We start from the raw sequence: 24,341 nt of genomic DNA, 5'->3' as shown, positions 1-24,341 counted from the left end.
TGTGTTATAATCTGCAGGATTCTAGAGACAGTGTGTTATAATCTGCAGGGTTCTAGAGACAGTGTGTTATAATCTGCAGGATTCTAGAGACAGAGACAGTGTGTTATAATCTGTAGGATTCTAGAGACAGAGACAGTGTGTTATAATCTGCAGGGTTCTAGAGACAGTGTGTTATAGTCTGCAGGGTTCTAGAGACAGTGTGTTATAGTCTGCAGGGTTCTAGAGACAGTGTGTTATAATCTGCAGGATTCTAGAGACAGAGACAGTGTGTTATAATCTGTAGGATTCTAGTGACAGTGTGTTATAATCTGCAGGATTCTAGAGACTGAGACAGTGTGTTATAATCTGTAGGATTCTAGAGACAGAGACAGTGTGTCATAATCTGTAGGATTCTAGAGACAGAGACAGTGTGTTATAATCTGCAGGGTTCTAGAGACAGAGACAGTGTGTTATAATCTGCAGGATTCTAGAGACTGAGACAGTGTGTTATAATCTGTAGGATTCTAGAGACAGAGACAGTGTGTCATAATCTGTAGGATTCTAGAGACAGAGACAGTGTGTTATAATCTGCAGGATTCTAGAGACAGAGACAGTGTGTTATAATCTGCAGGATTCTAGAGACAGTGTGTTATAATCTGCAGGGTTCTAGAGACAGTGTGTTATAATCTGCAGGATTCTAGAGACAGAGACAGTGTGTTATAATCTGTAGGATTCTAGAGACAGAGACAGTGTGTTATAATCTGCAGGGTTCTAGAGACAGTGTGTTATAGTCTGCAGGGTTCTAGAGACAGTGTGTTATAGTCTGCAGGGTTCTAGAGACAGTGTGTTATAATCTGCAGGATTCTAGAGACAGAGACAGTGTGTTATAATCTGTAGGATTCTAGAGACTGAGACAGTGTGTTATAATCTGTAGGATTCTAGAGACAGTGTGTTATAATCTGTAGGATTCTAGAGACAGTGTGTTATAATCTGCAGGATTCTAGAGACAGTGTGTTTATAATCTGCAGGATTCTAGAGACCGTGACAGTGTGTTATAATCTGCAGGATTCTAGAGACCGTGACAGTGTGTTATAATCTGTAGGATTCTAGAGACAGTGTGTTATAATCTGCAGGGTTCTAGAGACAGTGTGTTATAATCTGTAGGATTCTAGAGACAGTGTGTTATAATCTGTAGGATTCTAGAGACAGACAGTGTGTTATAATCTGCAGGGTTCTAGAGACAGTGTGTTATAATCTGTAGGATTCTAGAGACAGTGTGTTATAATCTGCAGGATTCTAGAGACAGAGACAGTGTGTTATAATCTGTAGGATTCTAGAGACAGAGACAGTGTGTTATAATCTGTAGGATTCTAGAGACAGAGACAGTGTGTTATAATCTGTAGGATTCTAGAGACAGAGACAGTGTGTTATAATCTGTAGGATTCTAGAGACAGTGTGTTATAATCTGTAGGATTCTAGAGACAGTGTGTTATAATCTGTAGGATTCTAGAGACAGTGTGTTATAATCTGTAGGATTCTAGAGACAGTGTGTTTTCATCTGCAGGGTTCTAGAGACAGTGTGTTTTCATCTGTAGGGTTCTAGAGACAGTGTGTTATAATCTGCAGGATTCTAGAGACAGTGTGTTATAATCTGCAGGGTTCTAGAGACAGTGTGTTATAATCTGCAGGATTCTAGAGACAGTGTGTTATAATCTGCAGGATTCTAGAGACAGTGTGTTATAATCTGCAGGATTCTAGAGACAGTGTGTTATAATCTGCAGGATTCTAGAGACAGTGTGTTATAATCTGCAGGATTCTAGAGACAGTGTGTTATAATCTGCAGGATTCTAGAGACCGTGACAGTGTGTTATAATCTGCAGGATTCTAGAGACAGTGTGTTATTATCTGTAGGATTCTAGAGACAGTGTGTTATAATCTGCAGGGTTCTAGAGACAGAGACAGTGTGTTATAATCTGTAGGATTCTAGAGACAGAGACAGTGTGTTATAATCTGTAGGATTCTAGAGACAGAGACAGTGTGTTATAATCTGTAGGATTTTAGAGACAGAGACAGTGTGTTATAATCTGCAGGATTCTAGAGACAGTGTGTTATAATCTGCAGGATTCTAGAGACAGTGTGTTATAATCTGCAGGATTCTAGAGACAGTGTGTTATAATCTGTAGGATTCTTGAGACAGTGTGTTATAATCTGCAGGGTTCTAGAGACAGTGTGTTATAATCTGTAGGATTCTAGAGACAGTGTGTTATAATCTGTAGGATTCTAGAGACAGAGACAGTGTGTTATAATCTGCAGGGTTCTAGAGACAGTGTGTTATAATCTGTAGGATTCTAGAGACAGTGTGTTATAATCTGTAGTATTCTAGAGACAGAGACAGGATGTTATTATGTGTAGGATTCTAGAGACTGAGACAGTGTGTTATAATCTGTAGGATTCTAGAGACAGAGACAGTGTGTTATAATCTGTAGGATTCTAGAGACAGAGACAGTGTGTTATAATCTGCAGGATTCTAGAGACAGAGACAGTGTGTTATAATCTGTAGGATTCTAGAGACAGAGACAGTGTGTTATAATCTGTAGGGTTCTAGAGACAGAGACAGTGTGTTATAATCTGTAGGATTCTAGAGACAGAGAGACAGACAGTGTGTTATAATCTGTAGGATTCTAGAGACAGAGAGTTATAATCTGTAGGATTCTAGAGACAGTGTGTTATAATCTGTAGGATTCTAGAGACCGTGTGTTATAATCTGTAGGATTCTAGAGACTGAGACAGTGTGTTATAATCTGCAGGATTCTAGAGACAGTGTGTTATAATCTGCAGGATTCTAGAGACAGTGTGTTATAATCTGCAGGATTCTAGAGACAGAGACAGTGTGTTATAATCTGTAGGATTCTAGAGACAGAGACAGTGTGTTATAATCTGTAGGATTCTAGAGACTGAGACAGTGTGTTATAATCTGTAGGATTCTAGAGACTGAGACAGTGTGTTATAATCTGTAGGATTCTAGAGACTGAGAGAACAGCTACCAACAACAAACCACACCCTTTTAGAAATCTTTCTGAGAAACATACACTTCTTTTCTAACAGATCAGTGACTATTTATAGTCAAAGAAGCACATCTCAATATGTTCTAATGTAACTGTGTCTGTGTGGTTCTGTTAGATTGACTGTGTGGTTCTGTTAGATTGACTGTGTGGTTCTGTTAGATTGACTGTGTGGTTCTGTTAGATTGACTGTGTGTGTGGTTCTGTTAGATTGACTGTGTGTGTGGTTCTGTTAGATTGACTGTGTGTGTGGTTCTGTTAGATTGACTGTGACTGCATGGTTCTGTTAGATTGACTGTGACTGCATGGTTCTGTTAGATTGACTGTGTGTGTGGTTCTGTTAGGTTGACTGTCTGTGTGGTTCTGTTAGATTGACTGTGACTGCATGGTTCTGTTAGATTGACTGTGTGTGTGTTCTGTTAGATTGTCTGTGTGGTTCTGTTAGATTGACTGTGTGGTTCTGTCAGATTGACTGTGTGGTTCTGTTAGATTGTCTGTGTGGTTCTGTTAGATTGTCTGTGTGGTTCTGTTAGATTGACCGTGTGGTTCTGTTAGATTGACCGTGTCTGTGTGGTTCTGTTAGATTGACTGTGTGGTTCTGTTAGATTGACCGTGACTGTGTGGTTCTGTTAGATTGACCGTGTCTGTGTGGTTCTGTTAGATTGACTGTGTGGTTCTGTTAGATTGACTGTGTGGTTCTGTTAGATTGACTGTGTGTTTCTGTTAGATTGACTGTGTGGTTCTGTTAGATTGACCGTGTGGTTCTGTTAGGCCTACAGTCACAGTCAGTCTATCTGTTAGGTCTGTAGATTGAACCAAAGATGTCCGCAGGGCGAGATGGAACCACTGTCTGCATCCCAAATGGCACCCTACCCTAAATACTGGACTCCGTTTTACCAGGGGGGGTTCTTTAAGGGACAGACCATGTGTTTTGTTTTATCCGTCTTATCTGTCTTCCCTGTGGCTCAGTTGGTAGAGCATGGTATTTGCAACGCCAGCATGGTGTGTGCGTTCGATTCCCACCAGGGGCCGGTACACCATTTTTATTTTATTTTTTTAAATAAAAAAATGCATGAAATCAAATGTATGAAATGTATGCATTCACTACTGTAAGTCGCTCTGGATAAGAGCGTCTGCTAAATGACTAAAATGTAATGTAAACAGGTGGGTTCAGCCCAGTGGGTCATGTGGTTCCACTGGTATTGTTGTCCTGTGTGTCTGTGTGTGTTTGACAGTAGTACCGTGACCCTTTGAACTCACTCAATCAATCAATGAACCTCCCAGATGACCTCACTAAGGTGTGTGTTTGGGGGCAGGGTAGGATACATTGTGTACACTGGGATGGCTTCTAGTGAAACCCTGTCCACCTCCTCTTTCTGCCTCTGGTGAAACCATTCTTTATACAAGTCTATGGGTGGAAACCATTCTTTATACAAGTCTATGGGTGGAAACCATTCTTTATACAAGTCTATGGGTGGAAACCATTCTTTATACAAGTCTATGGGTGGAAAACAATGCACTTGAGATGGAGGTTTTAGTGAAGACTGAAGTAAGCTTCCTCTATCCTGTACCTTCATCCAAACCACCTCAACATGTTCTGGTCTGGTACAGGCTGTACTGTACCTTCAGCCAAACCACTTCAACATGTTCTGGTCTGGTACAGGCTGTACTGTACCTTCAGCTAATCTACCTCAGCATGTTCTGGTCTGGTACAGGCTGTACTGTACCTTCAGCCAAACCACCTCAACATGTTCTGGTCTGGTACAGGCTGTACTGTACCTTCAGCTAAACTACCTCAGCATGTTCTGGTCTGGTATAGACTATCCTGTACCTTCAGCCAAACTACCTCAACATGTTCTGGTCTGGTACAGGCTGTACTGTACCTTCAGCCAAACCACCTCAACATGTTCTGGTCTGGTACAGGCTGTACTGTACCTTCAGCCAAACCACCTCAACATGTTCTGGTCTGGTACAGGCTGTACTGTACCTTCAGCCAAACTACCTCAGCATGTTCTGGTCTGGTACAGGCTGTACTGTACCTTCAGCCAAACTACCTCAGCATGTTCTGGTCTGGTACAGGCTGTACTGTACCTTCAGCCAAACCACCTCAACATGTTCTGGTCTGGTACAGGCTGTACTGTACCTTCAGCCAAACCACCTCAACATGTTCTGGTCTGGTACAGGCTGTACTGTACCTTCAGCCAAACCACCTCAACATGTTCTGGTCTGGTACAGGCTGTACTGTAACCATAACCCTCACTCTTTTGTGTCATACTCATGGATTTCTGTTTGTATCTGCTATGTGGGAAACAGTCATCTTGAACGTGAATAGGGACTATCTGCTTGTATCTGGTTGCTGCTAGTGTCTGGTCTCTGGTTGGCTGGTTGCTGCTAGTGTCTGGTCTCTGGTTGGCTGGTTGCTGCTAGTGTCTGGTCTCTGGTTGGCTGGTTGCTGCTAGTGTCTGGTCTCTGGTTGGCTGGTTGCTGCTAGTGTCTGGTTGGCTGGTTGCTGCTAGTGTCTGGTTGGCTGGTTGCTGCTAGTGTCTGGTTGGCTGGTTGCTGCTAGTGTCTGGTTGGCTGGTTGCTGCTAGTGTCTGGTCTCTGGTTGGCTGGTTGCTGCTAGTGTCTGGTTGGCTGGTTGCTGCTAGTGTCTGGTCTCTGGTTGGCTGGTTGCTGCTAGTGTCTGGTTGGCTGGTTGGCTGGTTGCTGCTAGTGTCTGGTCTCTGGTTGGCTGGTTGCTGCTAGTGTATGGTCTCTGGTTGGCTGGTTGCTGCTAGTCTCTGGCCTCTGGTTGGCTGGTTGCTTTCCTCTAGTAAAGGGAAGTGGTTTGATCTGTTTTGCACATCATCGTCAGACATCCTCTACTCTCTTCTCTTATCTCCCCTACTGTCTCTCCTCATATCTCCCCTACTGTTTCTCCTCATATCTCCCCTACTGTTTCTCCTCATATCTCCCCTACTGTTTCTCCTCATATCTCCCCTACTGTTTCTCCTCATATCTCCCCTACTGTTTCTCCTCATATCTCCTCTACTGTCTCTCCTCACTGCTGTCTGTCTGGTGTACAAGCTACTGTCTCTCCTCACTGCTGTCTGTCTGGTGTACAAGCTACTGTCTCTCCTCACTGCTGTCTGTCTGGTGTACAAGCTACTGTCTCTCCTCACTGCTGTCTGTCTGGTGTACAAGCTACTGTCTCTCCTCACTGCTGTCTGTCTGACCCTCATTGTTGTAGTTCTGTGGCGGTGCAGAGTGTCAAAATGAGTTCAGGGGAATACACACGTTCCAGTCTGAACACTATCAGAGTGAAAGAGTATCAGACCACAGGGACATGAAGTTACAAACATCCGCTAATAACGTGTGTGTGTGTGTGTGTGTGTGTGTATAGGAGCCAGGCTGTACAACAGGATGTCTATAGAGGCTGAGGCGTTGCTGCAGGAGGCTAAGGAGAGTATAGAAGCAGCTCAGAATTACAGGAGCGAACTACAACAACGCCTACATGGACTCAGCCAAGCACGCAAACAGGTAATAACACTACAACACCTACATGGACTCAGCCAAGCACGCAAACAGGTAATAACACAACTATAACACCTACATGGACTCAGCCAAGCACGCAAACAGGTAATAACACTACAACACCTACATGGACTCAGCCAAGCACGCAAACAGGTAATAACACTACAACACCTACATGGACTCAGCCAAGCACGCAAACAGGTAATAACACTACAACACCTACATGGACTCAGCCAAGCACGCAAACAGGTAATAACACTACAACACCTACATGGACTCAGCCAAGCACGCAAACAGGTAATAACACTACAACACCTACATGGACTCAGCCAAGCACGCAAACAGGTAATAACACTACAACACCTACATGGACTCAGCCAAGCACGCAAACAGGTAATAACACTACAACACCTACATGGACTCAGCCAAGCACGCAAACAGGTAATAACACTACAACACCTACATGGACTCAGCCAAGCACGCAAACAGGTAATAACACAACTATAACACCTACATGGACTCAGCCAAGCACGCAAACAGGTAATAACACAACTATAACACCTACATGGACTCAGCCAAGCACGCAAACAGGTAATAACACAACTATAACACCTACATGGACTCAGCCAAGCACGCAAACAGGTAATAACACAACTATAACACCTACATGGACTCAGCCAAGCACGCAAACAGGTAATAACACAACTATAACACCTACATGGACTCAGCCAAGCACGCAAACAGGTAATAACACAACTACAACACTAGTCCAACCCTCATTCAGACTAGAGGTCGTCATACGGAATGGCCGATTAATTAGGGCCGATTTCAAGTTTTCATAACAATCGGTAATCTGCATTTTTGGACACCGATTCTGGCCAATTACATTGCACTCCACGAGGAGCCTGCGTGGCAGGCTGACCACCTGTTATGCGAGTGCAAACTATCAATCTTCACATAATCACTAGTTAACTACACATGGTTGATGATATTACTAGTTTATCTAACGTGTCCTGCGTTGCATATAATCGATGCGGTGCCTGTTAATTTATCATTGAATCACAGCCTACTTCGACAAACGGGTGATGATTTTAAAAAAGCACAATCGTTGCACGAATGTACCTAACTATAAACATCAATGCCTTTCTTAAAATCAATACACAAGTATATTTTTTTTAAACCTGTACATTTAGTTAAAAGAAATTCATGTTAACAGGCAATATTAACTAGGGAAATTGTGTCACTTCTCTTGCGTTCATTGCACGCAGAGTCAAAGTATATGCAGCAGTTTGGGCCGCCTGACTCGTTGCAAACTAATTTTCCAGAATTTTACGTAATTATGACATAACATTGAAGGTTGTGCAATGTAACAGGAATATTTAGACTTAGGGATGCCACCCGTTAGATAAAATACGGAACGGTTTCATATTTCACTGAAATAATAAACGTTTTGTTTTCGAAATGATAGTTTCCGGATTTGACCATATTAATGACCTAAGGCTCGTATTTCTGTGTGTTATAATTAAGTCTATGATTTGATATTTGATAGAGCTGTCTGACTGAGCGGTGGTAGGCAGCAGCAGGCTCGTAAGCATTCATTCAAACAGCATTTTCCTGCATTTGCCAGCAGCTCTTCGCTGTGCTTCAAGCATTGAGCTGTTTATAACTGCAAGCCTATCAACTCCCGAGATTAGGCTGGCAATACTAAAGTACCTATAAGAACATCCAATAGTCAAAGGTATATGAAATACAAATGGTATAGAGAGAATTAGTCCTATAATAACTACAACCTAAAACATCTTACCTGGGAATATTGAAGACTCATGTTAAAAGGAACCACCAGCTTTCATATGTTCTCATGTTCTGAGCAAGGAACTTAAACGTTAGCTTTCTTACATGGCACATATTGCACTTTTACTTTCTTCTCCAACACTTTGTTTTTGCATTATTTAAACCAAATTTAACATGTTTCATTATTTATTTGAGACTAAATAGATTTTATTTATGTATTATATTAAGTTAAAATAAGTGTTCATTCAGTATTGTTGTAATTGTCATTCTTAAAATTACAAAAAAAAAATTAAAAAAAAAATATATATATATATATATATATATATATATATATATATATATATATATATATATATATATATATATATATATATATACTGCTCAAAAAAATTAAGGGAACACTTAAACAACACAATGTAACTCCAAGTCAATCACACTTCTGTGAAATCAAACTGTCCACTTAGGAAGCAACACTGATTGACAATAAATTTCACATGCTGTTGTGCAAATGAAATAGACAACAGGTGGAAATTATAGGCAATTAGCAAGACACCCCCAATAAAGGAGAGGTTCTGCAGGTGGTGACCACAGACCACTTCTCAGTTCCTATGCTTCCTGGCTGATGTTTTGGTCACTTTTGAATGCTGGCGGTGCTTTCACTCTAGTGGTAGCATGAGACGGAGTCTACAACCCACAGAAGTGGCTCAGGTAGTACAGCTCATCCAGGATGGCACATCAATGCGAGCTGTGGCAAGAAGGTTTGCTGTGTCTGTCAGCGTAGTGTCCAGAGCATGGAGGCGCTACCAGGAGACAGGCCAGTACATCAGGAGACGTGGGGGAGGCCGTAGGAGGGCAACAACCCAGCAGCAGGACCGCTACCTCCGCCTTTGTGCAAGGAGGAGCAGGAGGAGCACTGCCAGAGCCCTGCAAAATGACCTCCAGCAGGCCACAAATGTGCATGTGTCTGCTCAAACGGTCAGAAACAGACTCCATGAGGTTGGTATGAGGGCCCGACATCCACAGGTGGGGGTTGTGCTTACAGCCCAACACCATGCAGGACGTTTGGCATTTGCCAGAGAACACCAAGATTGGCAAATTCGCCACTGGCGCCCTGTGCTCTTCACAGATGAAAGCAGGTTCACACTGAGCACGTGACAGACGTGACAGAGTCTGGAGACGCCGTGGAGAACGTTCTGCTGCCTGCAACATCCTCCAGCATGACCGGTTTGGCGGTGGGTCAGTCATGGTGTGGGGTGGCATTTCTTTGGGGGGCCGCACAGCCCTCCATGTGCTCGCCAGAGGTAGCCTGACTGCCATTAGGTACCGAGATGAGATCCTCAGACCCCTTGTGAGACCATATGCTGGTGCGGTTGGCCCTGGGTTCCTCCTAATGCAAGACAATGCTAGACCTCATGTGGCTGGAGTGTGTCAGCAGTTCCTGCAAGAGGAAGGCATTGATGCTATGGACTGGCCCGCCCGTTCCCCAGACCTGAATCCAATTGAGCACATCTGGAACATCATGTCTCGCTCCATCCACCAACGCCACCTTGCACCACAGACTGTCCAGGAGTTGGCGGATGCTTTAGTCCAGGTCTGGGAGGAGATCCCTCAGGAGACCATCCGCCACCTCATCAGGAGCATGCCCAGGCGTTGTAGGGAGGTCATACAGGCACGTGGAGGCCACACACACTACTGAGCCTCATTTTGACTTGTTTTAAGGACATTTCATCAAAGTTGGATCAGCCTGTAGTGTGGTTTTCCACTTTAATTTTGAGTGTGACTTCAAATCCAGACCTCCATGGGTTGATAAATTTGATTTCCATTGATTATTTTTGTGTGATTTTGTTGTCAGCACATTCAACTATGTAAAGAAAAAAGTATTTAATAAGATTATTTCATTCATTCAGATCTAGGGTGTGTTGTTTAAGTGTTCCCTTCATTTTTTTGAGCAGTATATATGTATATATATATATATATATATATATATATATATATATATATATATATATATCGGCCGATTAATCGGTATCGGCTTTTTTTTGGTCCTCCAATAATCAGCATCGGCGTTGAAAAATCATAATCGGCCGACCTCTAATTCAGATAAATCAATTAGCTGAATGATCAGGGCCGGAACTAAAGACTGCACAGCCAAGAGTTCTCCAGGACCATTCATCTAGTATCAGGAAGATGTTACAGCCTTCCCTCTCCCCTCCCCCTCTCTATCCCCCTTCAGGCTAATTGTAAACAATGTTGTTATTTCCTGCTCCTCTAAAAGTAAAGCAGAGAAAGAGAGGTATATGAAAAGAGAAACAAACACGACTCATTGGCCAAACCGGAGGTGGTGTGAATGCAGAGTAGTCCAACTCCTGAACTAAAAAGCACATTCTATTGAAAACCGGCTGCTGAGTACAGGTGAAGACTTCATCTGTATCTGTAACTAGGTTTCCATCCATCTGGCGACAGATTGTCGTCAGAATATTCAAAAATCCTGATTTAAAAACAAGATGTCCGTTTCCCCAACACAGATGTTTCCATCAAGCTGATGTGTTGCAGGTGAAAGGCAGTGTGTGATGACGTAGTGTGTGTAAAACAACTACTTCTGTGGTTCAATTCCCATCTACTGAATAGGGGGTGTAACGGTATACGTATTGGTGCTGAACCGTTCAGTAGGGGGACCTTGGTTCGGTCTGCACTGTGAAACCCAAACACATTAAATCTATATATTTTTAAATAGACTAGGTCAATAGGCTGTGACTATGCTGGGTTGTAGGCCTCTGCCTCTTGAGTAAATCTGAGCTGAAAAACATTCCAGGCTATTCCGTTAAAACAACCAGAGTCTATGTGCACGTTGTGATCAACATTCAAATCTTAATTGGTTCATTTCAAACTGTCCTTTTGTGAGGCGCAGCTGGGAACTAGTTCTGTATGATGGCGAGTGGTGGGGGGTCGATAAACCAGGAAGATTCTCCAGCGTTTAAATCTATATTTTGGCTTCCCAGTAAATTACAAATGGCGATGGACAGAGAGTTGTGGCTTAAACCGTCACCGTATTGTCACCACTGCTCAACCAGAATTGTCAGAGACTCCAGTCACCCAAGTTATAGACTGTTTTCTCTGCTACCGCACAGCAAGCGGTACTGGAGCGCCAAGTTTAGGACCAAAAGGCTCCTTAACAGCTTCTACCACCAAGCCATTAGACTGCTGAACAATTCATAAAAATCGCCACCGGACAATTTTACATTGACCCCCCCCCCCCCCCCCTTTTTGTACACTGCTGCTACTCGCTGTTTGTTTATTGTCACTTTATTATTGTCATAGTCACTTGGCCCCCACCTACATGTATAGATTACCTCAACTAACCTGTACCCCCGCACACTGACTCAGTACCGGTGCCCCCTGTATATAACCTCATTATTCTTATTGTTACTTTTTATTATTACTTTTTATTTTAGTCTACTTGGTAAATATCTTCTTCTTCTTGAACTGCACTGTTGGTTAAGGGCTCGTAAGTAAGCATTTCACGGTAAAGTCTACACTTGTTGTATTCGGCGCATGTGGCAAATAAAGTTTGATTTGATTTGAATAGCCTATGCAGCTGCCAACACCTCAAACATGTTGACGCATTTACGCCGACATCACCCCAGTATTCCTACCACCGGAACGAGACGGAAACGCAAAAAAACAACACAGTTTTGTCTCCCCTCTGCATTCAAGCAGCCCTTCACAGCTGGTTCTGACTGGGCCAAAGACATGCCAAGGGTGATAGGTATGTTTACACTAGTGGATAGGAACCCTTTCTCAGTGGTTGAGAAGAATAGAGGGTATCGGCATCTCGCCACGTTACAAACTTCACCCTCTCGCACGCATTTCAGCAAACGGGTCGTACCCGCTCTATATAACCAAGAGAATGGGTAGTACCCGCTCTATATAACCAAGAGAACGGGTCGTACCCGCTCTATATAACCAAGAGAATGGGTAGTACCCGCTCTATATAACCAAGAGAACGGGTCGTACCCGCTCTATATAACCAAGAGAACGGGTAGTACCCGCTCTATATAACCAAGAGAACGGGTCGTACCCGCTCTATATAACCAAGAGAACGGGTCGTACCCGCTCTATATAACCAAGCGAACGCCAAAGTTATCAATGAATTGAAACTGACACTTTTATCTACAGAATGGTTCTGTTCTGCTGCTCTCTGGTGCCCACTGTGCCCACCCGGTATCTGGCACACGTCTCTCTCCTTTCCCAGCTGTAGAGTCCAGTTTTGGGCCATTTTTCCCTTAACCCCCCTCTTCCCCAGGGATGAGTCATCATCACTGTAATATGAGACGAAGCAGGCAGGAAAAGCTGCTCTGTAACACACACAGATTACCAGGATGGTGTGACGTCCGTGAGCAGTGTGTGCCTTAGATACTTCTGGCTTCTGGATGAGAGGGAGTCAAAACATCCTGTAGTTATCTCTCTCTAGTCTCTCTCTTTCTCTCTGGTCTCTCTCTTTCTCTCTGGTCTCTTTCTGGTCTCTTTCTCTCTCTGGTCTCTCTCTCGCTCTGGTCTCTCTCTCTCTCGCTCTGGTCTCTCGTCTCGGTCTCTCTCTCGTCTCTGGTCTCTCTCTCTCTCTGGTCTCTCTCGCTCTGGTGTCTCTCTGGTCTCTCTCGCTCTCTCTCTGGTCTCTCGTCTCTGGTCTCTCTCTCTCTCTCGCTCTGGTCTCTTGTCTCTGGTCTCTCTCTCTCTCTGGTCTCTCGCTCTGGTCTCTCTCGCTCTGGTATCTCTCTGGTCTCTCTCGCTCTCTCTCTGGTCTCTCGTCTCTCTCTCTCTCTGGTCTCTCTCTCTCTCGCTCTGGTCTCTCGTCTCTGGTCTCTCTCTCTCTCTGGTCTCTCGCTCTGGTCTCTCTCGCTCTGGTATCTCTCTGGTCTCTCTCGCTCTCTCTCTGGTCTCTCTCTCTCTCTGGTCTCTCTCTCTCTCGCTCTGGTCTCTCGTCTCTGGTCTCTCTCTCTCTCTGGTCTCTCGCTCTGGTCTCTCTCGCTCTGGTATCTCTCTGGTCTCTCTCGCTCTCTCTCTGGTCTCTCGTCTCTCTCTCTCTCTGGTCTCTCTCTCTCGCTCTGGTCTCTCGTCTCTGGTCTCTCTCTCTCTCTGGTCTCTCGCTCTGGTCTCTCTCGCTCTGGTGTCTCTCTGGTCTCTCTCGCTCTCTCTCTGGTCTCTCGTCTCTGGTCTCTCTCTCTCTCTCTCTGGTCTCTCGTCTCTGGTCTCTCTGGTGTCTCTCTGGTCTCTCTCGCTCTCTCTCTGGTCTCTCTCTCTCTCTCTCCTCCCTCTGTCACCTCACCTCTCTCTCTCATACCTCTTATCTCTCTCTCCCCAGCCTGTATGTCCTCTACTCCCAGTGGTCATGTCATTGTATTCCAGATGACAATATTAGCTTTCCCATCCTTCACCGTCCCAAAATATACATTATCTTTGGCAACATCCCAAATGGCACCCTATTCCCTCCATAGTGCACTACCTTTTGGCCCTGGTCATAATGAGTTCACTATATAGAGAATAGGATGCCATTTAGGATACTGCCCTTATCTCCACAAAACTGATAGACACCAGGAAGTGATGCAATGGCTCCAGTGAGGCATTTCCTGTGTCCTGCTGTCCATACACACTGATCTCTGATAGTGTTCTATGTAGGTCTTTCCATCCTCATCCAACTATTCTTTTCTCTTGTTTATCAGTGCAGCTCCTCTGCTCTTCTGTTTCCTGCTCGCTCTCTCGCTCTCTCGCTCTCTTTCGCTTGCTCTCTGGTCTCTCTCTCTCGCTCTCATTCTCTCTCTCGCTCTCTTTCTCTCTGGTCTCTCTCTCTCTCATAGTCAGAGTCATAGTGAGAGGAGGACTGTCAGTCAGTGGGTGTGTCCCAAAAAGCACCCTACATAGTGCACTACTTTTGACCAGAGCTCTATTGGCCCTTCCTCTCTATGGGCCCCTCCTCTCTATGAGCCCGAATGCACTATAAAGGCACTAAGGGTGCCATTTGGGACTGAGATAGTCTGGTAGTTTCATACTGACAGGAGTTCAGCTCAGCAGGGTTGTCTGTTAAGAGGAACTGAAACAGAGACTACGTTTCACTGCAATCGACTAACCACCAGCTTCCTGTTCCGTTGGGGGACTGGCACTGTTAACACATCTTAACGTTTTAGCATTTCTGGTAGAAAGTTAGCATATCAATTGACCCTCTCCCACCGTCTCTCTCTCTCTCTCCTACCCTCTCTCCCTCATCCTCCTCTCTCTTCCTCTCCTCTCGCTCCTCCAGGTACGAGGCAGCTCGTCTCAGGCCAGGGAGGGGTTGAAGCGTCATTTCTCAGAGCTCCAGACGGCTGTGGCCCGCCTCCTGACGGAGCGTCTGAGCGTGCTCCTTAGCGAGGTGGACGTCATCGAGCAGGACAGCGTACGGCCGCTGGACGACTGCCAGAAACTCATAGAACACGGAGTCAACACCGCAGACGAGCTGCTCCGAGAGGGTGAGGTATAGATAGACGGAGGGACGCATGGTTCAAATCCCGGAGCCCTTGAGCAAGGCACTTAACCCTGACTGATCCCCTGGCCGTAACCCCACTCCCTGAGACTAGCAGTATAACCTCTTACATCTAGACGTTCCGCTAGCGGAACACCTGCTCCAATATCCAATGATATAACAGGTTAACCCTGACTGATCCCCTGGCCGTAACCCCACTCCCTGAGACTGTCTCAGGGGGAGTAGGGATATGCACAAAAACACATGTCCCTTACAAACTGTGTAACAGGACTAATAAAATATGATAATATAATCACCTGACAAATTATTATGACTTTCTATTACACACCGTCAGAATCATGTTTCTCCTCTCCTCCTCCTCCTCCTCCTCCTCAGTACCATCAGAATCATGTTTCTCCTCTCCTCCTCCTCTTCCTCCTCCTCAGTACCATCAGAATCATGTTTCTCCTGTCCTCCTCCTCCTCCTCAGTACCATCAGAATCATGTTTCTCCTGTCCTCCTCCTCCTCCTCCTCAGTACCATCAGAATCATGTTTCTCCTGTCCTCCTCCTCCTCCTCCTCCTCCTCCTCAGTACCATCAGAATCATGTTTCTCCTGTCCTCCTCCTCCTCCTCCTCAGTACCATCAGAATCATGTTTCTCCTGTCCTCCTCCTCCTCCTCCTCAGTACCATCAGAATCATGTTTCTCCTGTCCTCCTCTTCCTCAGTACCATCAGAATCATGTTTCTCCTGTCCTCCTCCTCCTCCTCAGTACCATCAGAATCATGTTTCTCCTGTCCTCCTCCTCCTCCTCAGTACCATCAGAATCATGTTTCTCCTCTCCTCCTCCTCCTCCTCCTCCTCAGTACCATCAGAATCATGTTTCTCCTGTCCTCCTCCTCCTCCTCAGTACCATCAGAATCATGTTTCTCCTGTCCTCCTCTTCCTCCTCAGTACCATCAGAATCATGTTTCTCCTGTCCTCCTCTTCCTCCTCAGTACCATCAGAATCATGTTTCTCCTGTCCTCCTCTTCCTCAGTACCATCAGAATCATGTTTCTCCTGTCCTCCTCTTCCTCAGTACCATCAGAATCATGTTTCTCCTGTCCTCCTCCTCCTCCTCAGTACCATCAGAATCATGTTTCTCCTGTCCTCCTCCTCCTCCTCCTCTTCCTCAGTTCCATCAGAATCATGTTTCTCCTGTCCTCCTCTTCCTCAGTACCATCAGAATCATGTTTCTCCTGTCCTCCTCTTCCTCCTCAGTACCATCAGAATCATGTTTCTCCTGTCCTCCTCCTCCTCCTCAGTACCATCAGAATCATGTTTCTCCTGTCCTCCTCCTCCTCCTCCTCCTCCTCCTCAGTACCATCAGAATCATGTTTCTCCTGTCCTCCTCCTCCTCCTCCTCAGTACCATCAGAATCATGTTTCTCCTGTCCTCTTCCTCCTCCTCAGTACCATCAGAATCATGTTTCTCCTGTCCTCCTCTTCCTCCTCAGTACCATCAGAATCATGTTTCTCCTGTCCTCCTCTTCCTCAGTACCATCAGAATCATGTTTCTCCTGTCCTCTTCCTCAGTACCATCAGAATCATGTTTCTCCTGTCCTCCTCCTCCTCCTCAGTACCATCAGAATCATGTTTCTCCTGTCCTCCTCTTCCTCAGTACCATCAGAATCATGTTTCTCCTGTCCTCCTCCTCCTCAGTACCATCAGAATCATGTTTCTCCTGTCCTCCTCCTCCTCCTCAGTACCATTAGAATCATGTTTCTCCTGTCCTCCTCTTCCTCCTCCTCCTCCTCAGTACCATCAGAATCATGTTTCTCCTGTCCTCCTCTTCCTCAGTACCATCAGAATCATGTTTCTCCTGTCCTCCTCTTCCTCAGTACCATCAGAATCATGTTTCTCCTGTCCTCCTCCTCCTCCTCAGTACCATCAGAATCATGTTTCTCCTGTCCTCCTCCTCCTCCTCCTCCTCAGTACCATCAGAATCATGTTTCTCCTGTCCTCCTCCTCCTCCTCCTCAGTACCATCAGAATCATGTTTCTCCTGTCCTCCTCTTCCTCAGTACCATCAGAATCATGTTTCTCCTGTCCTCCTCCTCTTCCTCAGTAACATCAGAATCATGTTTCTCCTGTCCTCCTCCTCTTCCTCAGTACCATCAGAATCATGTTTCTCCTGTCCTCCTCCTCCTCCTCAGTACCATCAGAATCATGTTTCTCCTGTCCTCCTCCTCCTCCTCAGTACCATCAGAATCATGTTTCTCCTGTCCTCCTCCTCCTCCTCAGTACCATCAGAATCATGTTTCTCCTGTCCTCCTCCTCCTCCTCAGTACCATCAGAATCATGTTTCTCCTCTCCTCCTCAGTACCATCAGAATCATGTTTCTCCTGTCCTCCTCCTCCTCCTCCTCAGTACCATCAGAATCATGTTTCTCCTGTCCTCCTCTTCCTCAGTACCATCAGAATCATGTTTCTCCTGTCCTCCTCCTCCTCTTCCTCAGTACCATGAAACCTCAGTGGTCTCCTATTTCATGATTCATCTCCTGTAATTAAACACTGATTAAAGGTTTGAATCTCTCTTTCTCTCTCCCCTTGTCCTCTCTTCAGGTGAGGTAGCTATCCGCTGTGGTCTGGGGGAGAAGGAGGACAAGCTGGGGAGTTTCACCAAGAAGGCCCTTCAGATCCAGCTGGACAGGTGAAGGAGAGAGAGAGAGGGAATTATCATACTCTCTTTCACTATGTCATGTATGTTCTAACTTTAACAATACAATGTAAAGGTTAACTCTGTGTGTGTTTATTTTAACTGTGTGTGTATTTATTTTAACTGTGTGTGTGTTTATTTTAACTGTCTGTGTGTTTATTTTAACTGTGTGTGTGTTTATTTTAACTGTGTGTGTGTGTTTATTTTAACTGTGTGTGTGTGTTTATTTTAACTGTGTGTGTGTTTATTTTAACTGTGTGTGTGTTTATTTTAACTGTGTGTGTGTGTTATTTTAACTGTGTGTGTGTGTTTATTTTAACTGTCTGTGTGTTTATTTTAACTGTGTGTGTGTGTTTATTTTAACTGTGTGTGTGTGTTTATTTTAACTGTCTGTGTGTTTATTTTAACTGTGTGTGTGTTTATTTTAACTGTGTGTGTGTGTTTATTTTAACTGTGTGTGTGTGTTTATTTTAACTGTGTGTGTGTTTATTTTAACTGTGTGTGTGTTTATTTTAACTGTGTGTGTATTTATTTTAACTGTGTGTGTGTTTATTTTAACTGTGTGTGTGTTTATTTTAACTGTGTGTGTGTTTATTTTAACTGTGTGTGTGTGTGTGTTTATTTTAACTGTGTGTGTGTGTGTGTTTATTTTAACTGTGTGTGTGTTTATTTTAACTGTGTGTGTGTGTGTGTTTATTTTAACTGTGTGTGTGTGTTTATTTTAACTGTGTGTGTGTTTATTTTAACTGTGTGTGTGTGTTTATTTTAACTGTGTGTGTGTGTTTATTTTAACTGTGTGTGTGTGTTTATTTTAACTGTGTGTGTGTGTTTATTTTAACTGTGTGTGTGTTTATTTTAACTGTGTGTGTGTGTTATTTTAACTGTGTGTGTGTGTTTATTTTAACTGTGTGTGTGTGTGTATTTTAACTGTGTGTGTGTGTGTGTGTTTATTTTAACTGTGTGTGTGTGTGTTTATTTTAACTGTGTGTGTGTGTGTATGTTTAACTGTGCTGTGTGTGTGTGTGTTTATTTTAACTGTGTGTGTGTGTGTTTATTTTAACTGTGTGTGTGTGTGTTTATTTTAACTGTGTGTGTGTGTGTGTGTGTGTGTCTCAGCCTCCCGGAGGTACCAGTGTTAGTAGACGTGCCGTGTGTGTCTGCCCAGCTGGATGACTCTCTGCTGTACGCGCTGAGAGACAGAGTGTCCCGACACGGATCAGTCTCTTCACACCCTCCAGTCCAGATAGAGGAACTCCAGGAGAGACCTGGCAGTGTGTTAGTACGCTGGTGTAAGGTGAGGACACACACACCCTCCAGGTGTTATGACACTGTTATTAACTAGTACACTGTCCTGTGGGGTGTTATGACACTGATATTAACTAACTAGTACACTGTCCTGTGGGGGTGTTATGATACTGATATTAACTAGTACACTGTCCTGTGGGGGTGTTATGACACTGTTATTAACTAACTAGTACACTGTCCTGTGGGGTGTTATGATACTGATATTAACTAACTAGTACACTGTCCTGTGGGTTGTTATGATACTGATATTAACTAGTACACTGTCCTGTGGGGTGTTATGATACTGATACTAACTAGTACACTGTCCTGTGGGGTGTTATGATACTGATATTAACTAGTACACTGTCCTGTGGGGGTGTTATGACACTGTTATTAACTAGTACACTGTCCTGTGGGGTGTTATGATACTGATATTAACTAACTAGTACGCTGTCCTGTGGGGTGTTATGATACTGATATTAACTAACTAGTACACTGTCCTGTGGGGTGTTATGATACTGATATTAACTAACCAGTACACTGTCCTGTGGGGTGTTATGATACTGATATTAACTAACTAGTACACTGTCCTGTGGGGTGTTATGATACTGATATTAACTAGTACACTGTCCTGTGGGTTGTTATGATACTGATACTAACTAGTACACTGTCCTGTGGGGTGTTATGATACTGATATTAACTAACTAGTACACTGTCCTGTGGGGTGTTATGATACTGATATTAACTAGTACACTGTCCTGTGGGGTGTTATGATACTGATACTAACTAGTACACCGTCCTGTGGGGTGTTATGATACTGATATTAACTAACTAGTACACTGTCCTGTGGGGTGTTATGATACTGATACTAACTAGTACACTGTCCTGTGGGGTGTTATGATACTGATATTAACTAACTAGTACACTGTCCTGTGGGGTGTTATGATACTGATACTAACTAGTACACTGTCCTGTGGGGTGTTATGATACTGATATTAACTACTGTCCTGTGGGGTGTTATGATACTGATATTAACTAGTACACTGTCCTGTGGGTTGTTATGATACTGATATTAACTAGTACACTGTCCTGTGGGGTGTTATGATACTGATATTAACTAGTACACTGTCCTGTGGGGTGTTATGATACTGATATTAACTAACTAGTACACTGTCCTGTGGGGTGTTATGATACTGATATTAACTAGTACACTGTCCTGTGGGGTGTTATGATACTGATACTAACTAGTACACTGTCCTGTGGGGTGTTATGATACTGATATTAACTAACTAGTACACTGTCCTGTGGGGTGTTATGATACTGATACTAACTAGTACACTGTCCTGTGGGGTGTTATGATACTGATATTAACTAACTAGTACACTGTCCTGTTATGATACTGATACTAACTAGTACACTGTCCTGTGGGGTGTTATGATACTGATATTAACTAGTACACTGTCCTGTGGGTTGTTATGATACTGATACTAACTAGTACACTGTCCTGTGGGGTGTTATGATACTGATATTAACTAGTACACTGTCCTGTGGGTTGTTATGATACTGATACTAACTAGTACACTGTCCTGTGGGGTGTTATGATACTGATATTAACTAACTAGTACACTGTCCTGTGGGGTGTTATGATACTGATATTAACTAACTAGTACACTGTCCTGTGGGGTGTTATGATACTGATATTAACTAGTATACTGTCCTGTGGGGTGTTATGATACTGATATTAACTAACTAGTACGCTGTCCTGTGGGGTGTTATGATACTGATACTAACTAGTACACTGTCCTGTGGGGTGTTATGATACTGATACTAACTAGTACACTGTCCTGTGGGGTGTTATGATACTGATACTAACTAGTACACTGTCCTGTGGGGTGTTATGATACTGATATTAACTAACTAGTACACTGTCCTGTGGGGTGTTATGATACTGATATTAACTAACTAGTACACTGTCCTGTGGGTTGTTATGATACTGATACTAACTAGTACACTGTCCTGTGGGGTGTTATGATACTGATATTAACTAACTAGTACACTGTCCTGTGGGGTGTTATGATACTGATATTAACTAACTAGTACACTGTCCTGTGGGGTGTTATGATACTGATATTAACTAGTACACTGTCCTGTGGGGTGTTATGATACTGATATTAACTAGTACACTGTCCTGTGGGGTGTTATGATACTGATATTAACTAACTAGTACGCTGTCCTGTGGGGTGTTATGATACTGATATTAACTAACCAGTACACTGTCCTGTGGGGTGTTATGATACTGATATTAACTAACTAGTACACTGTCCTGTGGGGTGTTATGATACTGATATTAACTAACTAGTACACTGTCCTGTGGGGTGTTATGATACTGATATTAACTAACTAGTACACTGTCCTGTGGGGGTGTTATGATACTGATATTAACTAGTACACTGTCCTGTGGGGTGTTATGATACTGATATTAACTAGTACACTGTCCTGTGGGGTGTTATGATAATGATATTAACTAGTACACTGTCCTGTGGGGTGTTATGATACTGATATTAACTAGTACACTGTCCTGTGGGGTGTTATGATACTGATATTAACTAACTAGTACACTGTCCTGTGGGTTGTTATGATACTGATACTAACTAGTACACTGTCCTGTGGGGTGTTATGATACTGATATTAACTAGTACACTGTCCTGTGGGTTGTTATGATACTGATACTAACTAGTACACTGTCCTGTGGGGTGTTATGATACTGATATTAACTAACTAGTACACTGTCCTGTGGGGTGTTATGATACTGATATTAACTAACTAGTACACTGTCCTGTGGGGTGTTATGATACTGATATTAACTAACTAGTACACTGTCCTGTGGGGTGTTATGATACTGATATTAACTAACCAGTACACTGTCCTGTGGGGTGTTATGATACTGATATTAACTAGTACACTGTCCTGTGGGTTGTTATGATACTGATACTAACTAGTACACTGTCCTGTGGGTTGTTATGACACTGATATTAACTAGTACACTGTCCTGTGGGGTGTTATGATACTGATATTAACTAGTACACTGTCCTGTGGGGTGTTATGATACTGATATTAACTAGTACACTGTCCTGTGGGGTGTTATGATACTGATATTAACTAGTACACTGTCCTGTGGGGTGTTATGATACTGATATTAACTAGTACACTGTCCTGTGGGGTGTTATGATACTGATATTAACTAACTAGTACACTGTCCTGTGGGGTGTTATGATACTGATATTAACTAACTAGTACACTGTCCTGTGGGGTGTTATGATACTGATATTAACTAGTACACTGTCCTGTGGGGTGTTATGATACTGATATTAACTAGTACACTGTCCTGTGGGGTGTTATGATACTGATATTAACTAGTACACTGTCCTGTGGGGTGTTATGATACTGATATTAACTACTGTCCTGTGGGGTGTTATGATACTGATATTAACTAGTACACTGTCCTGTGGGGTGTTATGATACTGATATTAACTAGTACACTGTCCTGTGGGGTGTTATGATACTGATATTAACTACTGTCCTGTGGGGTGTTATGATACTGATACTAACTAACTAGTACACTGTCCTGTGGGGTGTTATGATACTGATATTAACTACTGTCCTGTGGGGTGTTATGATACTGATATTAACTAGTACACTGTCCTGTGGGGTGTGTTTCATAACATCTGTCTCTCTAGGTGGATGATGAGTTTGCGGTGCAGGACTACCGCCTGCAGTATCGTCGCTCAGTGTCTGGTCAGTACCTAGGTCAAACATGATTTAATATCCCAGAACTTATTCATTTCTTTGTGATTCTATATCATTCATATTTATTCCAAATTATAATAATAATCTAAGTCGTAATGATTTAATAAAACATAACTTTTAATAACTCATAAATACATTTCTGAACAAAAGGACCAGCGACGCTGCCTTAGTGCAACAAAGGAATCTGTTTGCGCCTCTGGATATGTTGTCCTAACCATAGAATTACATATTAGTACTTTATTAATAGTGCTTAATAATATATATTATAAAATGTAATTGTATGAATGGTACATTATAATATGAATAGTACTTTATAATATGAATAGTGCTTTATTAATACTAGTGTATCTCTGTGGTCCTAACCTCGGTATGTTCAGGTCAGTACGAGGATACCTACATTGGGCCGGAGCAGGAGTTCCTGGTCCTACACCTGGACCCCCACACTGATCATCTGTTCAGGGTGTGTGCCCGGGGGGAGGGACGTACCGAGTGGAGCCCCTGGAGCGTCCCACAGACAGGATACACCACACTGGCACCCCATGGTAAACACACACACCTGGAGCAGATGTACGGTGAAGCATTCAGCTCCAGGTTATGCATGCTGACACAGCGTGGTCTACGAACCTCAAAGTACGTCTCTGATGGTATTTTTGCATCTCTGATGGTATTTTTGCATCTCTGATGGTATTTTTGCATCACTGATGGTATTTTTGTGTCTCAGATGGTGTGTGCTCGCGTAACCTGTAGACGTTGGTCTCGTGTAGCGTGAGTCACTAGCTCTGGTCCAGGGCATCAGTATGTTAGGCACATACCAGTCAGGGAACTAGCTTTGGTCCAGGGCATCAGTATGTTAGGCACATACCAGTCAGGGAACTAGCTTTGGTCCAGGGCATCAGTATGTTAGGCACATACCAGTCAGGGAACTAGCTTTGGTCCAGGGCGTAATGTTAACCATTGTTGCTTATCCAGCTAGCTAGTACACACGCACTAGCTACTTAGTACACTCTAGCTTGTAATTTCACCTCCCGTGCCGTTGGTGTCGGTAAAGCACCATCCTCTCTGGCATCACTCAACATCCTGTCTCATCTCCTATGTCTCAGTGTCTGTGGCGTGAGAAGGTGTCTCCTGCAGCCAGACCTGTTGAAATGCAGTCGGCCTGGACTGAAGGTGTACTGTTGTCATGGTTTCTGTCTTCTTCTGGGTGGTGTGTGTTCCAGAGTGGTGTCCAGGCAGTGAGGGCTACATCCTCAGCAGTAGAAGGAACATCGCCATGCGGAGTGACTCGTCCCCCTCTAAAGCTGGGGTTCTCTACTCCAACGCTCCAACATACTTCTGTGGCCAGACGCTCACCTTCAAGTCAGTACACACACTCACTCCCTCTCTCTCTCTCCCTCCATCCATCACAATCTCTAGTGGAATGTTATGCTGTGATTCCTGTCGTGTGATTAGTGTGTTTTGTGTGCTTGCGTAGGATCTCTGCGACGGGCCAGGTGGACAAGCGGGACAGTATCGGGGTGTGTGTGGGGTGTGAGGGAGAGGCGGAGTCTCTCCAGAGGGACCAGGCTGTCTGCATCTCCACCAACGGTACAATCACTTTTTCAACAACAAAAAATTGTAAAGCGTACAATTGCAGAGTAGCAACAGCGTTAAAAGTTAGCAAAACTTGACAGATTTTCTCTCACCTTCTCTATATCCCTCCTCTTTCCTCTCTCCCT

General features: G+C 43.7%; 1 protein-coding gene across 3 annotated transcripts in view; it reads left to right on the top strand.

Annotated features, from left to right (window-relative positions):
- The window catches only part of crlf3 (cytokine receptor-like factor 3), a 31,398-nt gene that overhangs the window by 4,506 nt on the left and 2,551 nt on the right, over positions 1-24,341 (top strand). The window contains exons 2-9 of one of the 3 annotated variants that reach the window (XM_082976056.1): positions 6,424-6,560; positions 14,638-14,850; positions 17,447-17,529; positions 18,652-18,829; positions 22,557-22,614; positions 23,004-23,168; positions 23,844-23,982; positions 24,098-24,210. In XM_082976056.1, coding sequence (XP_082832182.1) covers positions 6,444-6,560; positions 14,638-14,850; positions 17,447-17,529; positions 18,652-18,829; positions 22,557-22,614; positions 23,004-23,168; positions 23,844-23,982; positions 24,098-24,210 — 1,066 coding nt within the window. In that variant the 5' untranslated portion in view covers positions 6,424-6,443. 3 annotated transcript variants of the gene reach the window in all.

This window comes from Salmo salar, chromosome 06 (genome assembly GCF_965601325.2).
Source record: "Salmo salar chromosome 06, fSalSal1, whole genome shotgun sequence".
Classification (NCBI taxonomy): Eukaryota; Metazoa; Chordata; class Actinopteri; order Salmoniformes; family Salmonidae; genus Salmo; species Salmo salar.
Note: the sequence above shows the minus strand (reverse complement) of the source record. Positions and strands in the feature narration are given on the sequence as shown.